We start from the raw sequence: 15,385 nt of genomic DNA, 5'->3' as shown, positions 1-15,385 counted from the left end.
CTGCAACTTCAGCAAACACTAGTGATCGGAAATGGAGTGCTTGATAAGCGCACGTGAGCCTGCTTGTTGACAGATTGCGTCAAACACTCCCAGTGTCTACCTGCATTCCTTTGCCTGGAAATTGCGATGAAGCCAAAATGATTGATAGCCGAGCGGACCGGAACTCAATTGTGGCATGAAAGTTTGAGACAAGCAGTGATTGACTTCAGTTATTGGATTTTGAAGTTGATTGGTGGACGCTTATCCTCTCTCAACAAAGCGCAACAGTGAATTTGGGTGGAAAGAGTCAGATTGCCGAACACCCTATGGCCAGCCATTACTGAAGATCACAATAAGCCACGACATCCCACAGTTATTGTTTCAATCTGATATTTTGCCTATGATAGTGCCACACTTGTTCATACCTCACACCTTCCATTACCAAGTTTTCTACGATAAAAGAGGCAAATCATCAGTTAATTTAAAAATGACATTTCATTCAGGAAAGGGATGTGATAGCCCCTATACCGTGAGAGAATGCAACGAGTTGTGTAATTTCTGCTTGTAAAATTTATGTTTCGATCGGTTTTCATACATAACTTTCACTAATCTGAACAGTGCAGGTTGCAGTGATGTCGCTTGAGTAAAAAGGTGTTCTGTTGGGGCGAGTAATTTAGCGCTCTGAAGGGATTTAACAGTGATTTCTTTTAGAAAGTTTAGGTATCCGCCCAGAATTCGAAGTTCTCCTCGAAGGACATATCATGTGGATACACACATCTGTTTATGTAGGTACACGCTACATTATTGATGCTATTAAAAGCAACAAAGAGTTTGTAGGTGGTCTTCGTACAACGCTCCTTGTATTGTTTACCTTGGGGCAACACCTGTAGTTCGCAGTGCCCTCAAAACATGTTTGCTTGGTAACCCAGAGTCACCTTCGCCTTCACTCATTCTAATGCATCACCAAAATTCAAAAGTGATTTCACTTGAGATTCCATCCTATAAGTGAAGTCGATGTATGCTGAAGTGTCGAGAGGCACTGCGCAGCTACTTCACTTCTATTAGGAATTGACAAGAGCACACATCGCGAAAATACATTGAGAGATTTTGAACCCCTATCACCCAGCTAGCAGTTTAAACTGTCCGGCCAAGGGTCGCTGATCGGAAAATGTTCCCCAAATCCAAGTTGCCGCCCAGCACACCAGTTGGAATTTTGAGTGCAAAATGCTACTATTAGTGTAACGGTGATACTACTGATGGGGAGGCACACGAGTGGTATTGTGCTGTTCGTAGAATTTTCGCTTTGCGTCTATTGAAAAAAGGAGATCTGTTGCGGAATTCGTGGAGCCACTTTGTAACATTCGCTTGGATTTGACCGACGAATGAGTGGAGTCAATGAATCTCCAGGAAAGTTCAAGAAGACTAGTTCGGGAGAAGATCGGTGTCCAGTTTTTGTACCTAAGATGCAGATTAGTGTTTTGCTTTTCTGTTCAACGGTCAGTTGGCATTTCCTACTTAAATAGCTCCGCAGCGAAGGCCTTCTTCCTTCCATTAGTATTGAAATAAGACACTTTGCACGGATGCCTTAGTATAATGTTTTTCCATTATTCAGTGGCTTTTGGCATATCGTTCGCCAGAGTTAGTCCGCAGCTAGTTGATCTGTCGAAAGGGATTGATTCCAAGGGGCTCTGACTCCTAATTTTTGTAGCAATTCAACGCTGTTCAAACATTTCCACTACGTTTTGGCTACAAGCAGTGACACTTTATTCGTAACTTTGCATTTTATAAGTACTTTATCCGAAATTTTACATTCCATTCCGTTTGTACTGCATATCTTAGGTTATCCATAGTTCATGCACCAATGAAGCAAGATCTTGTGTGTGAGAACCCAGTTGGACGCACCAATGTAAGTACAATCACAAATCAGCTGTAATCGTGGAACGCAGAATTAGACTCGAAATTTCTTGGGCCTGGGGCACCAAATGTTTTCGGTTTCCATACCTGGTGTGCCTGTCACCTGGACTCTGGAGGGTGTCACGATAACTGGCGTAATGCCTCCCAAACTTCTTTCAAGACGCGCACGGTAGTCGTACTTCCAGCGCTCAACACGTTCCATGTCCATCTACCAGTTCTTTCTTGTCATATACATGTAAACAGGTGGCTTTATGAACGGTCGCATGTTCTGAGAAGAATACTGGGTGAGGGTGTTCAAATAGCCTCAGTTACAATGAATGTATCGTCGAATCAAATGCATCTACTTATTGAACAACTGACCCAGCAGTACTGCAAAAGTCAGAGGCAAACTCATCGACCTTGGAACGTCAGTTAAATGAAAACCGTTATGCGAACGGGGACAGTCTGGTCAAGTCCACGTTACGCAACTTGATTGACTGATGCAGCGTGAAAATTTGAACTACGTAAGCCAAACCAGGTAGTTATCTCCTTGTACCATATTAACTGCACTGCATCTTAAACAAAATATCAACACGAAAAGAAGTGTAAAGTGCAAAAAGAGCAATCCACAGAACCAGAGATTTTACGCCTGGATCCATGAAAGTCGGACAGTGTTGCGTATGCCTTGATATTTGACGTGTAAGGCAAAGCTTTGAATTGGCCAAAAAGTCAAATTAATTATAAACCAACGTTCCTATAGTCCGATGACTTTCACTCCAACCGTCAACATAAAAATGTGTGCTAACTGAACTTTTTTGCTTTCAACCACATGAAACAAGCCTGTGTGACAGAACAAATTTCTTCTCTGTTCACGACCGGAGACATGAAGAATGAAACGGCAGTTTTTCATATTGGAATTACACGTAAACGGCACACGAGATAAATTGGGTGCAGTACATTCGCAAGCTGTACATGGTTCCAAATTGAAGCTGAATATTGTACACATTATTCGCGCAATTTATCGTCCTTTCTTGTCCGCCAAAATGCAAAGATCATAGCGTGTGACCCCGGAATAATGAAGTAATTCTACTTAGAAGTAATAGGTCTGTCATGATTGTTAAAAGAGCGCATCGTTGTTATAGATGTTTTCTGGTCTACATGAACGTTTCTTCGAAGTGGCAGCGATAACTGATGATGGTTGTGAGAAACCCGACATAATTGTCTTCGTTGTGCGGCAACACTGGAACTTCCGTCAACAGGCAAAGGGTGACCGCTCATAGTTGGCACACGTTGTTGCCCGCTGCAACAGCTCCGGCATTTTTGTTTTAACATGGCACATGGCAGACAGGAGAGGGCGAGAAGGTGATGAACATCCTTACGAAATGTTTTGTTCACCCAAGCATAGATGAATGGGTTGTAACATGTGGAAGAGTCACGCAGCAATGTGGCCAGTGCCCATAAACGCACTGCCCAAGAGTTGCGCCAAAACTCGCGATGAATGGATCCGTGCAGGTATAGTATATGGTGTGGCAGGTGGGACAAACCGTACATTATTGCCACAGTCATCAGCATTTTGATCATCTACAATGAAAAATTTGGAGAAATCAGTCTCGTAAACGTGGAATGTCTTGAGCGTAGTTGGTTATCGATTCTACACGTACTGTTGTTACACCGCAAATCGCGTGTTCCGCTGATGAACTACACTGAAGAAAAATTCACGAGTCCTGTTTTGATCAACATTGTGATTAACTGTTCCGAACCGCAAACAGCCAAAATCTAAGTCAGCTTTCAACAAAATTCAAATGCAGCACCAGAGTTCTTGTGATTTTACGGATAAAGTGGTTGTGCGTGTCTGCAAAATCATGAAAACAAACGGAGTTTGATTAATTTCTGTTCACTTCTCTTATGCGCGTTGCCTCTGACCTTTAGTTGGTTTAGGGATGTCTCGCCCCCGAATGATCATGCAGAAATACGAGTCCCTCCAATGGTGGCCTAAGGAATCCTCATGGCGCCTGATGTGTTCTATCCACTTAGCCGAACCTAGTGGATGGCGATGGCTCAGATGACCTGCATTGTCATCCTGCAGCGGACAAATATGACTGCAGTTTTTTTTCGGGTAGACAAGTCACTGATGCTTCTGGTTGCCGAGTTCAACCACTGCGACACTATAGGCAAACAACTTCTCCCAGTGTGGTAAACTGAACTAGGTGTCTTAAACTTTAACCGTACCGTCTGGCCAGTACTTAACAAACCAAACAAGTAGCTTGTTAGGTGGCTGCCAGTAAATCTACAAACTGAAAAAGCTGGTTGATCTATATGAGGAAGTATTAGTGAATTTTGGGCGGACATGAACATTATTGTTACGCAAAGAGCAATATGTGTCCTTGAAAAACAGTATCGATGTGTGATCTTCTGTGAGCAAACCGAAATCTGATATAGAAAGAAAAAATCGAAAACTTCAGTAGTATGGTAGTTCTCTGATTTTGGCAAATTTGTTGCAAAATTTCTTCGCCCATGAGCGAAGTTCTATCAGTATGACGTTAGCATTGGTTCTTATGTGTTTTGGCGATGAACAGTTGTGCGTTTGGGTTAAACGGGTGACGCCGGAGTATGACTGGTTGTTTGAATAGTTGTTTCTGTTGTTGTTGGTGGTGGCGGTGGCGGTGGTTCCCCGAAACGGTGGTTCCCAAAATAAAAAGGGGAAATTCCCTGAACAGGCTAAAGAACCGTGCCAACTGTTCTTCAGACAAACATGGAGAATTCATTTGGTCAGTCCGACAGGCAGTGTTATGTTAACATCCAAGGCGTGCGCACGTGCTTGTCTATCACTGTTGCAACGGCTCTAATAGGTTTTTTATGTGAATGATCATTTGGATAGAAAGCAATTTGTCACAGTGGCACCAACTTGACGAATGTCAGTTTGACAGCTCATATCCAATTTTGTGTCAAGATCTCGGTCTGGATCTTCGCTTTATATCAACTTTTCCCAAGACGACTAGCCGATAATTCCACTATGGACATAAAGTGTCTCTCAGTCGTCTAAAATTTAAAGACTTCAGCCCAACAGGGGAAAAAACCTGAAATTTTTTTCCAAAGTTCTCAAAATTTTTCTAATTTTTCCGGTTTGAGCAACTCCAAGCATTTCTGCCGCTGCTTTACCCTACAAATAGATAACGCGTCTGTCTGGTTGTCTAATTTTAATAGTCTTAGTTACTTTTGGAGTGTGTGCACAATCGGGCGCATTGTTCATCGCTTTTATTCTGATGGTTATTCATCCGCGGCTGCTAATGAAATGAATTTCAAATCTGGGACAACTGCCTTGGAATCGTTTAAACATCCCGCCATTCATAGTGTCTCAATTTACTCATGCATTCTTCCATTCTAGGATACAGCCTGAACTTCGTGGGACTTTTAAGCGAAGGCAAAAATAACGAAAGCCTAAAAGAATTCAAAGAAAACCCCAAACGACATGATATGTCACATCTCTCCCTCGCACAGTTTTTACAACACAGTCAGGATGCAACCAGGGGTAATAATGCTATTCTAGAATCAACGAGGCTATTTTGTCTGACTAAAAATTACCAAAGAATTGGCTACTTTCTTTTGTATACGATAATATGTAAAACAGTCTTGTCATTCTAAATGATAACGATTGAAGATGCATATATGGCAAATTTCCCGAAGCAGTTCATATAAGCAATGGAATGACAAATTGCAAGAAAATACATTGCAACGATGTAGCATCGTGGCTATTACTGACAGCCTTCTGGAATGTAACACTCAGAGAGCGAAATGGTTATGAGAATTTGTACGTTTATAACCGGTTAACTCGGACCTTTATTTGCCTCGGAGAATTAAATGCAAATTCGTTGCACACCCCGTCTGCGCAAGACTGACTGTTGCTGGTTCACTAACTCGTGCTTCCGGAAACTAAGTTAGTTGCACATTTGTCAAACAGAATCAACGAGTATTATTCAAAGTCCTTCGGAGTAGATCAACTTCCAACAACTAAGTCGCACGGTACACGCGGTAGAATTATTATGCAAAATATTCTAGGCTCTCAGGAAGGGATTACAAACTAGTATTTGTTGAATTTAAGCACATATGATTAAGTTTCTAGTTTAAAAATTTGTCGTGTTCGTGTTTTCAAAAGTTAAACACCAACCTGCTCCAACAGTTCCATACCTAGATCATGCCTAATTGAAAATGTCTGAATTTCAACACTGATCCTCATATTCTTTTACTGATCTATCACCGTTAAAGTCGGTAGATTCCTATCTCTGTTGAGTGCCATATTTTGACACTTGCCGGCCAAAAGCTTTCAAATCCACAGAAATCCACGGGGCACGACTAAGAAGCAATTTGGCCACCAAATAAAGCAGATATAGTCTTTTATATTTTTATTTGATTTTTTATTGCAAATTAGGGCGATTAGTTGCTTACTTCAAGCCGTACAATATTGCAGTGAACCCACTCACGTCCAATCTGTCCTATAGACCATTTTGGAGAAAGGTCAAAAACGCATTGTTGCAACCACAAACTATTACCTGTTCTTTCTGAAGATTAAAAGAGCTAGTAAGGTGAAACAGGCGGTTGGCCGAAAAAAAGAATAGATGCCGAAAAGTAAACGTTTTCACGGAGGTAAACAGAGGATTGCTTTCAGAGGATTGCCAATAATATTTGGTTCGAATTATTCCATCTGCTAGGATGAAACCTGTGCTAAGAACATGGAACAACTTTATAGTTGAACACACTGGCACGTAAATTAAATCATTCACATCGGTTAACTCTCCGTGTAATGCACTAAAAACAACGTCTAGCTGTGGGTCTACTGAGGGGTTTTAAGAGGATTTAGCCCTTAAATCACTGAAGCTTAAAGTACTTCCTCAACTTCATAGGATTAATAAGATAAGATGATGACGAGATTTGTTTTTAGCGCTAACAAACCTCCCATCCGGCAAAATTCCCATTGTCTTCAGAATGTTAGTACGGGTTGACAAAAGGCTAGATTCAGGCTAGATATCAGAATATCGCTCCCTACTGCAAAGTTCCAACTTGCGAAAAGATTTTACTTCGAGTCGAGTTGGATTTGTCCATTTTGACGTTTTGTTATTTGTTCGATATCTATCACCTCGCAAATTCTTACGAGACAAGTAAAACCACGAACCGCCGCAGGATAAATCGAAAACTGAAATCCGCTTATCCATGCACACAGAACCGCCACATTTAAAGGAAGAAACTGGATAAAAATTTTAAAAAAATATACAAAATTGAAATTGGGATCTCCGAATAATTGAAAACGATTAAAATACATTCTTGAACAGCTAACAGAGTATTTTTTCTGACTTAATACAGTACTCGTCGGTTTACTCAAATCAATTTAGCAACCACACATCTACTTTGCCCTTTCTGTGTCTTATCAGCCAGAGCATCCAACGGGTTCTCGTTAACTTCATTTTTGCTCATGTCCCAAATGTTTCTCGTATGGCGAAATACAGTCACTGGCAGATTACTTTGCTATTATTAATAGGTTTAGATGAACCCCTCATTTATCATATTCCTTGACTGGATATGCCAAACAAAGGCGGTTCTTCTTTGGATTGGAATGATGTTCTGAAGTATTGTGGTACAATTCTGGGTATAAAGTCTATTCTTATGTTTGTTAGACTTTAGCACAATGATAACTTAACGCTCATAATTGCTTAATCAACTCCAAGAAGTGTAAACCTTATAATGAGTTGCGAAATGGTTTTGGCAACCTAATAAAAATATATTCTGACAGACAATACACTAAGATAGCTGGGATATCACTCCAACTAAAAATTGAGATGTTCGAGGGCAACGCATTCTTTCAAAGATCGTGAATAACGAGTTTAACCAAGTCTTCATTTCTCACAGAATGGCAATTCACAAACGAGGATAGTAACACAGTTGTTTAAGCTGGAAAGTTATATGCAAACTTTGTCCATAAAAAGACCCAGTTTTTTAATGATTCGCGCCAACAATATCAACCGCTTAGGATCTCAGGCCTTCCAAGTGTGAGAATTCGTCCCATTAAACCCCAACTGTCACGAATTCGTCACTGACGGGTGTCAATAGTCTGTGACCAGCAAAAAATGACATCTATATCTATAGATGGTTCAGTTGCTGTCTATGGCGCCTGTAACAATTTGCTCGGTATAAATGAATTTTGACAAAGGTTACTAACGGAGAATGCATTCTAACAGAAACGTTTAGGTGGCCAGAGCATTTTCTTCTCGCTTTGCATGAAGACGATTTTACTATGCGGTGATTATATCATTGCGAACAATTTCGTAACAGCAAACCAATAAAACCGTCTAAATTAGCGGACATTTTATACTGTTCTTCCCAAAAGAAAGTTTCTTTACACATAGAAAACGCACACATACATATAACCCGAATACTAACATAGCCACTATTATACTACTGAAGGCCCTGGTAAATTTCAGAATACATAAAACGAGAATGTTAAATATGTAAAATTATCCAGCAGTTCACTGAAGAGAGATTTTTAGTCAAGAATAAAACTTCAAGTCCACATTAACGATTTGCCGCAAAATTATAATTTTTCGAAATTTCCAACATTTTTTTTTCATTTATTCCCAGTACGATCCAAATTTGGTTTGCATGTTGTGTGGCAATTTTACTGTAGGTGATATCTGAAGGCTATTCTTGCTGAAACGCATTCTCTTGTTGTACGTTTTACCGGTATGCAGTGACGCTTGAAAACGTCCGCAGCAAATCCGATCTTTTGCGAAGAAAGCACGTTTGGGAGACAGGCTTATGTAGGCTTACGATCCTTGCCTTGCGAGGTGGATGAAACAAAATCCACCTCAAACTTAATGTCATCTTTGAAAACAATAGCAGAACAAGTCACTTTATAAGGAAGATTACACATTTAAGCGAGGGCAAACGTTGAAATATTGGCAATTAAAAACTGAAAAAACACGGTAAAGACATGTTTGTAAAGCAGATGGATTGGTTTTCATGCCGATTATGCATGTTGTCCTTTTAGCGTGGTCCTCGAATGTTTTAGGTTTTAGTTTTTATTTCTTAGCTGCACCACGCTGGATTAACGGCGGAAGTTGTTATGAATCGCTCCTGAGTGTCACTTTGGCAGATTAACAATTTTCAGATGAATGCTAATCTTTTCACTTGTTCAGTGCAGTGTTGTTGAAGGAAACAAGGTTCGCTCGAATTCTCGAATCGACGCTGTGGAGCAACAATCTAGCGTGGTGTCAAAACATTTCATTAACTTGACAAGTGGTATCGCGTAAAATGACTGGTTTATTTGGCCATCCTTAAGAAGCACCTACAACTTATCTAGATAAGGAACCTGAAAATTATCACGTTTTAAGCCTAAATCCGCTTTTAATATTTAATAAGGATAGAATTCAAGATTAGCCCCCCTTTTACAAGAGTAAACCGCAATTCAGAATTACCAGCCATATCAGTTGGAAACTTTCTAAAGTGAAACAAACAAATTTGAACACATCACAAACAAGGGATTCAGCTGGATTCAAAGTGAGTCTACCGCAAAACCAAATTATTTTTGCAAATGTGTGTATGTTGCAAAGCCTCTTTTCTTTAGTCATGAGACAGCGGTGACTCATTATCACTTCGATATTTGTTCCAGCTAAAAAATCGACACATATATGTCTGCACGTCTGACTTCACAAAGTTAGGGATTAGGCTAAATAACTAACAGTCGCGCAAATATTTCTACCAAACAACTCCTTTAAGAAAATAATGACAAGTTACTTATCCGGCTTCTTGGAATCACATCTAAAAGTTTTCAAAAAGGTGCATAAGTTTCCCACTAACTAATAAAGTGTTCTAGAAATAGGTTGTAATTGCACGTACCCATGACATGCGCTTTGGAAAACTACAGCTTTGAATATACACAGATATAATAATTACCAGTAAAAACACCTCCTCACCTGTTCTAAACATTAGAGAGGAAAACTGCGTTAATTTATCTGTCATCAGTACAGCTCGAAGACTTCCAGCGGTCGAATAACGGCCAGCTCATAATTAATTTTTGATTAGGTGACTCCATCTGTTGCATGCAACGTTCTTCAACAGCGCGTGATTCCTCATGAGTCCAACCAAATAGCATTTCCTCCAAATGCAACAATTAATGCGACCAACGAAAACATTCCATTCCCTTTTAAGTAACATAACGAAATAACGAAATTCGTTTTTATCGATTACTTTGCAAAGAATTCAATTGTTTTTACAAATAATGCAAAGTTACCAGTGTAACGCTTATTGATTAAGACATTGTTGGCGTCATGAGTGAAACAGGGAGCTTCTGAGTGCGATCACATCAAGCAAAAAGATACTCAATCAGTGATATGCAAGTCGAAGAATTACATCAAAGCAAACTAGTCGTTTAACTTGTCCTTATCCCTGGAATATTTGGCTCAGTTTTCTGAAACCAAGAATTTTAGGCAACAAATCTGATGTTCAATCTGATGTTCACAATTAGGTGTTTGAGAGATCATACTCAGCAGTGCATTTGTCCGAGCAATGAAGATTTTTGGTTACTAGAAACCAACCACCCTGCTTAGCAATGTGTTCAGGTGTCTGAGAAATTCTAACTCGAAATCAAACACTCTTGAAATCGTAAGCTAGGGACGAAATTTGCTCGAAATTGTTTACGTTGGGGGGCATGAAGAATACTACTCGTGTAACGGTGATAGTACTGATGGGGATGCATGCGAGTAGTATGCCTCCTCCTAGTAAATTCGCTTGAAAACTGAGATCTATTGCGGATTTCTTGAATTGTTTTGCAGCATTTGCTTAGAATTGAGCAACACACAATGAATATCCAGAAAGGTTCAGGGAGACGCGTTCAAGAGAAGATGGATGTTCAGTTGTTGTAATTAGGATGCACATGAGAGTTTTGCTTTCCTGTCCAATAGTCCGTAACTGGCCAGTTGGCATTTTCTTAAAAAATATACAATTACTTTGCATTCTTTTACAAAATTGGCGCATCGCGTTTTCAACTACCTTTAGTTCAGTGTTCCTAGATTCGGAACTGTCAACGTGGTATTCTTATGTTCACACTTGTGTAAAATTAGGCGTTATCTTTTGACAAGTCGGCAACACATTCTTCGTCAGCCATCCGTGATAGGTTACATCGTGCGATAACACTGGAAAAACCCGCATTTCATTTCCTGCAGTAGGCAGTTTCTTTGAGTTTGATTCAATATTTTTGGCTTGAATCTGACAAAAAACAATTTTGAAAACATGAAAAATCGTATAAAGTAAATCGATTGAAGTTAATTGTGATGAATTTTATGTGCTTTATCAAATTAGACGAACTAATACTCACTTTAGTCCGGTGTTATTCAGATGACAGTGGAATCGATTATTTGATGAATAAAGCCAACAACAATGTTTCACATCAAAGATTCAATTACCGGCAGATCACACGTAGTCAGAAAGTAAATGAGGCACAAACGTTTCTCAGCCACATTTTCGGGATATATTTTTCAAATTTAAGCTCCAAAAATTGCTTTCTTATTAACAAACTTCTAGATTGCTAAAGCGCTATCTAAAAGCGGATGTTTGCTAACACTAAGCAATCTGTCGGAATGCGAGAAGCGTTGATGAGTAGGAACACTGCTCAACTTTCCACGGCCTCGATTGTTCCAACCAAATGTCATCGTACATCAGGCGATGCAAAGTTGCCTTGTTTAAAAAAAGGTGGAAAAGGTTTCTGATAGAATGAGGGGATCTGAAAATTCTCAACTTACCTACCATCTCTTAACCCGAAGCGCTGTACCACCGCCTACTCCTTGTTAAAAGTCGCACTACTGACCGACCATTTGTAATCGAACAGTTTTATCATCGACTACTAGCCTATAGGCCATGAGTTTAAATCACCACGGAGCTGCGCGCAGGGGGTATGTAACAAAGTTGGAACAGCCAAAAGAAAATTGTCAAACTCGACAATTGTATTATTACCCCTCACCGAACATCCAGTGGATCACTCCATGAAAACATTACTGGTCAACTCAACGCTTTTTGGTCCCAGAGTGGAAACTAGAACCACAAAAGGCTAGTACTCGTGAAAGGAAGAAGGCCATTGCTGCGGAGTTGTTTATTAGAAAATGCTAGCCTACACAACCTTTTGGTGAGACACTGTTGAAAGATTCAAAACTAATTTGGGCCCGTATTTGCCGCGCGATTTTACCGTTCGAATTCCATTTTTGGTATATGTTGTCTAATTTCCACAACCAGGCTGGATCTTCAAAAACTCTGTTCCCATTGGTTACCTTCGCATATTTAAACTGCTTTAATGACAAATGATGGCCACGAACAAAATTGTAATTTCATACTGAGTTGCTCGTTGCCTGGATACAGTCCCCTTAAACACGAGTTTCTACCTAATTTTACTGAACTCTAAGATGTCACAAGCCTCATCTCTTTCCATATGGTGGAGCGTTTTTACCGAATACTTAGCTTTGACAATCTGATTGCCTATTCTCTCGCTTTCTGTACTCAAATATTAAATATAAGTAGTCTCTATGTTTCCCTGTAGCCTGCGTTTTTCCAGGTTGCCGATTATTACTTGCTATGCTGTTTATTTACAAACGTTATGTGCAGCTGGGGTCTTTTAATAAAACCAATATATTATGTTTTTTCTCTGCTGCTGCTTTCCAGTTTAACAATGACTATTCTGACACGTCCTTATCTTATCTATTTTTTGCTCTACCACGAGCTGAATTTTATAATTCATACTTATTTCACAGCTGAATACTTATTTCTTACATCAAAGCAGCTTTATTAGAACGAAAATAGTACTTTCATAACCAAGAGCGCTTTCAGCCTAATATTAATATGATTTTATGCATACATTTTTGCACGTCGTGTCATTTTTAACTTAAACATAATTCCTCAAACAGAGCTTAGACGTGTTGTATCTCATTTCTATCATGCCTACATATTGTCCTCTAGAAGACTGCTGTCTGTTTGATCACAACTCCTGTCTCATATTTACCGTTCCAACTCTGCTTAAATTAGGGCTCTGGGAAGGCCTTCAAATGTATGCGTGTCCGTACGTCCATGGGCAAAAGTCGGTCCTTCGTTTTGAGCTTGTTTTCCATTAGTTCTGAGACTGTAAATTCGTGAACTTACTATGCTTAGTATGCGAGTTTCTGTTTGTGTTTACTTAACCTTGACTAGTTCGTAACTTGAACACGGTGATCTTACGTCACACAGACATGGTTTGGGCGCTCTGTCTGTCCATTTCTCTCCATCTATCTATCTATTCTTTATTTAGCTATCTAGCTATCTGACTAGCTAGTTATCTGTTTGTTTATCCATCTGCCTATGTATTTGATCTTTCGGTGGGCTAGTTATTCTGATGAAAGCTTTTCTCGCGCAGAAGTAAAATACCTGTTTTCAACCTTTGGCTTATCAACTTTTTTGTTTTGCAAATTCCATTCTACTTTCCATTTGCACTCAATTTGTTTGTTAAACAACATCTACTGGTATCACAATCGATCAGTCCGATTTTGAGTAAACGCTAGGTACTGTTTTTGACAGGTCTTTGGCCTTTGATCAGGCTGCCAGCCCCATCCTGACAATCTGTGCACTTATGCCTCCAATATTGCTAGCTTTCTAATCTTAGTCTGATTCTTTTTAAGTCGAGAGGAACGTCACGGTTTTTTAGAAAAAAAGCCTTACATGCCTAGCAATGTCAGAATCTGCGATTTAGTGTCAGCTTCTAACATGGAACAGACGCCATTCTGCGACAAAGTTCGTCCTTGTGCCATCCCACTGAGTGTATCTAGATCAGTGAAAACGGTATCTTGATTTATAAACCCAGAGTCGCTCGTCTCCTTCTCGCCACTTCTATGCTTTCAACCATGAAATGGACGGGTTTGAAGTCGTTTACTTCAGACAATATCCCAGTGGGATTTTGTGGATCTAGGAGTTAATAATAATAATCCCTGGACCTTTTTGAATAACTGGCATACACTTAATCTTCTCGCCAAATCAAATGACGGGTGCTACCTGACACAATCAGGGGATTAAAAAATCCAGTCGCTCGTACCTCATATTTTCCCCTGCCTTTTTTTCCCTATGTACAAAGTGAAGCTAGTAGAAGCGTCTACAATACATATAAGCTATTTATTAAGTGAAATTCTACGTAAGAGCAAGTGTAGGCAAACAGAACACTTCCAAAGTTGAACTTTTGAGAGACGAAAATTGATCATGTCAATTAAAATTTTTCGTACGTGCGAGGCAAATGAGCGCATATGCTTTATTTCAAAGCAATCTAAGGCTTAGGCTCGACTCTGCTATCCGTGGGGATGAGAAACAATTTGGACGCTGGATAAAACACACCCCCGTCATACCAACATATTCAGATTTCAAAACTGCATCGTAATCATAATAGTGGTTATCTACTGTGAGTTTAATCTGTCTATGCTGAAAATCATCGAAGCATTGCACAGCCATCTCATCCTAACTAATGTTCATCATCAAAGCGCACCTCACAAAACTCCGGGGAGTTCCGAACCCAATACCACCCGGACAATAGTTTGAACACAACCACTCAACTGCGAACGACCGATCACTCGGCGAATGAAACTTCTCTATGTAGAGTTGTCACCCGAGATGCCAGACAACCCACGTGACCACATGAGATAGAACGTATGACTGAAGGATGAGCCGCGTCAGTAGGTCGCTGGTAGCTGAACGGCTACTGGCCTGGAGGTAAAGATTTGAAACAACCTGCGGGAGTTTTGTGGAACGCGCACTCCTTATTGTTTCTAATCTGGACGAATAAGCCCCAAGATGAATCTCAGGTTTTCAGCGTAAATTGGTATCACCCGCATAAAACTCACAACACTAAAAGATATTCTTTTGAGTCTGAAGAGGACAGCAATCAGCTCTATTCGACCTACTTATGGGAGACGATTAATAAACATTTGATGAAACTCATAGATTGGAGGTTCATTAGACATTATTACAATAAATGAATAATTCCGTACCTTAGCAACCGCATTTATGGCAGCCCCAAAATAAATAGTAAAACCTTCTGTGTTAGAACGGAATTCTTTTCGACCACAAGGAGTCCACATTACATTCGCTTTTTTTCCTCGATGATTTCGCAGGTGGTGTTTTGCGGTTCGTTTCGCTCACATTGGTTATAAGAAGACGGTGCTCTAGTCCTCGGAAATGGCATTCAACCTGCGTCACGAAAGCACAGGTTTGTCAATGAATCAGTGGACCGTATCGAATACCGTGCCTAAATTTCTCGTGTGAATAGCTTTCAGAATATAAGGGCCAGCTGCGTGGTCAGTAGGTTTTTGTCTTGTGGAAAACCCGTGCTGAGTTCTGCTTTCCGTTAAGAGAATCACAAAATCGTACAATTTCTTCAATCTGTACAAAAGGGGCGAGTAAAATGGGATGGCACCGTGGACTGGTGGTTCACCTATTGAATGAAGATTGGTCAGTGGAACAGTTGTGG

At 40.0% G+C, this 15,385-nt stretch overlaps 1 protein-coding gene across 1 annotated transcript in view; it reads right to left on the bottom strand.

The window, feature by feature from the left end:
- Window positions 1-2,958: 2,958 nt before the first annotated feature.
- T265_09554 (hypothetical protein) overlaps window positions 2,959-15,385 on the bottom strand; it is a gene marked incomplete at both ends in the record, with an annotated part of 33,156 nt that continues 20,729 nt past the window's right edge. The window contains one exon of the mRNA XM_009175660.1: window positions 2,959-3,453. Coding sequence (XP_009173924.1) covers window positions 2,959-3,453 — 495 coding nt within the window. The remainder of the gene's footprint in view (window positions 3,454-15,385) is intronic.

Source organism: Opisthorchis viverrini (assembly GCF_000715545.1).
Source record: "Opisthorchis viverrini unplaced genomic scaffold opera_v5_284, whole genome shotgun sequence".
Taxonomy (NCBI): domain Eukaryota; kingdom Metazoa; phylum Platyhelminthes; class Trematoda; order Opisthorchiida; family Opisthorchiidae; genus Opisthorchis; species Opisthorchis viverrini.
Note: the sequence above shows the minus strand (reverse complement) of the source record. Positions and strands in the feature narration are given on the sequence as shown.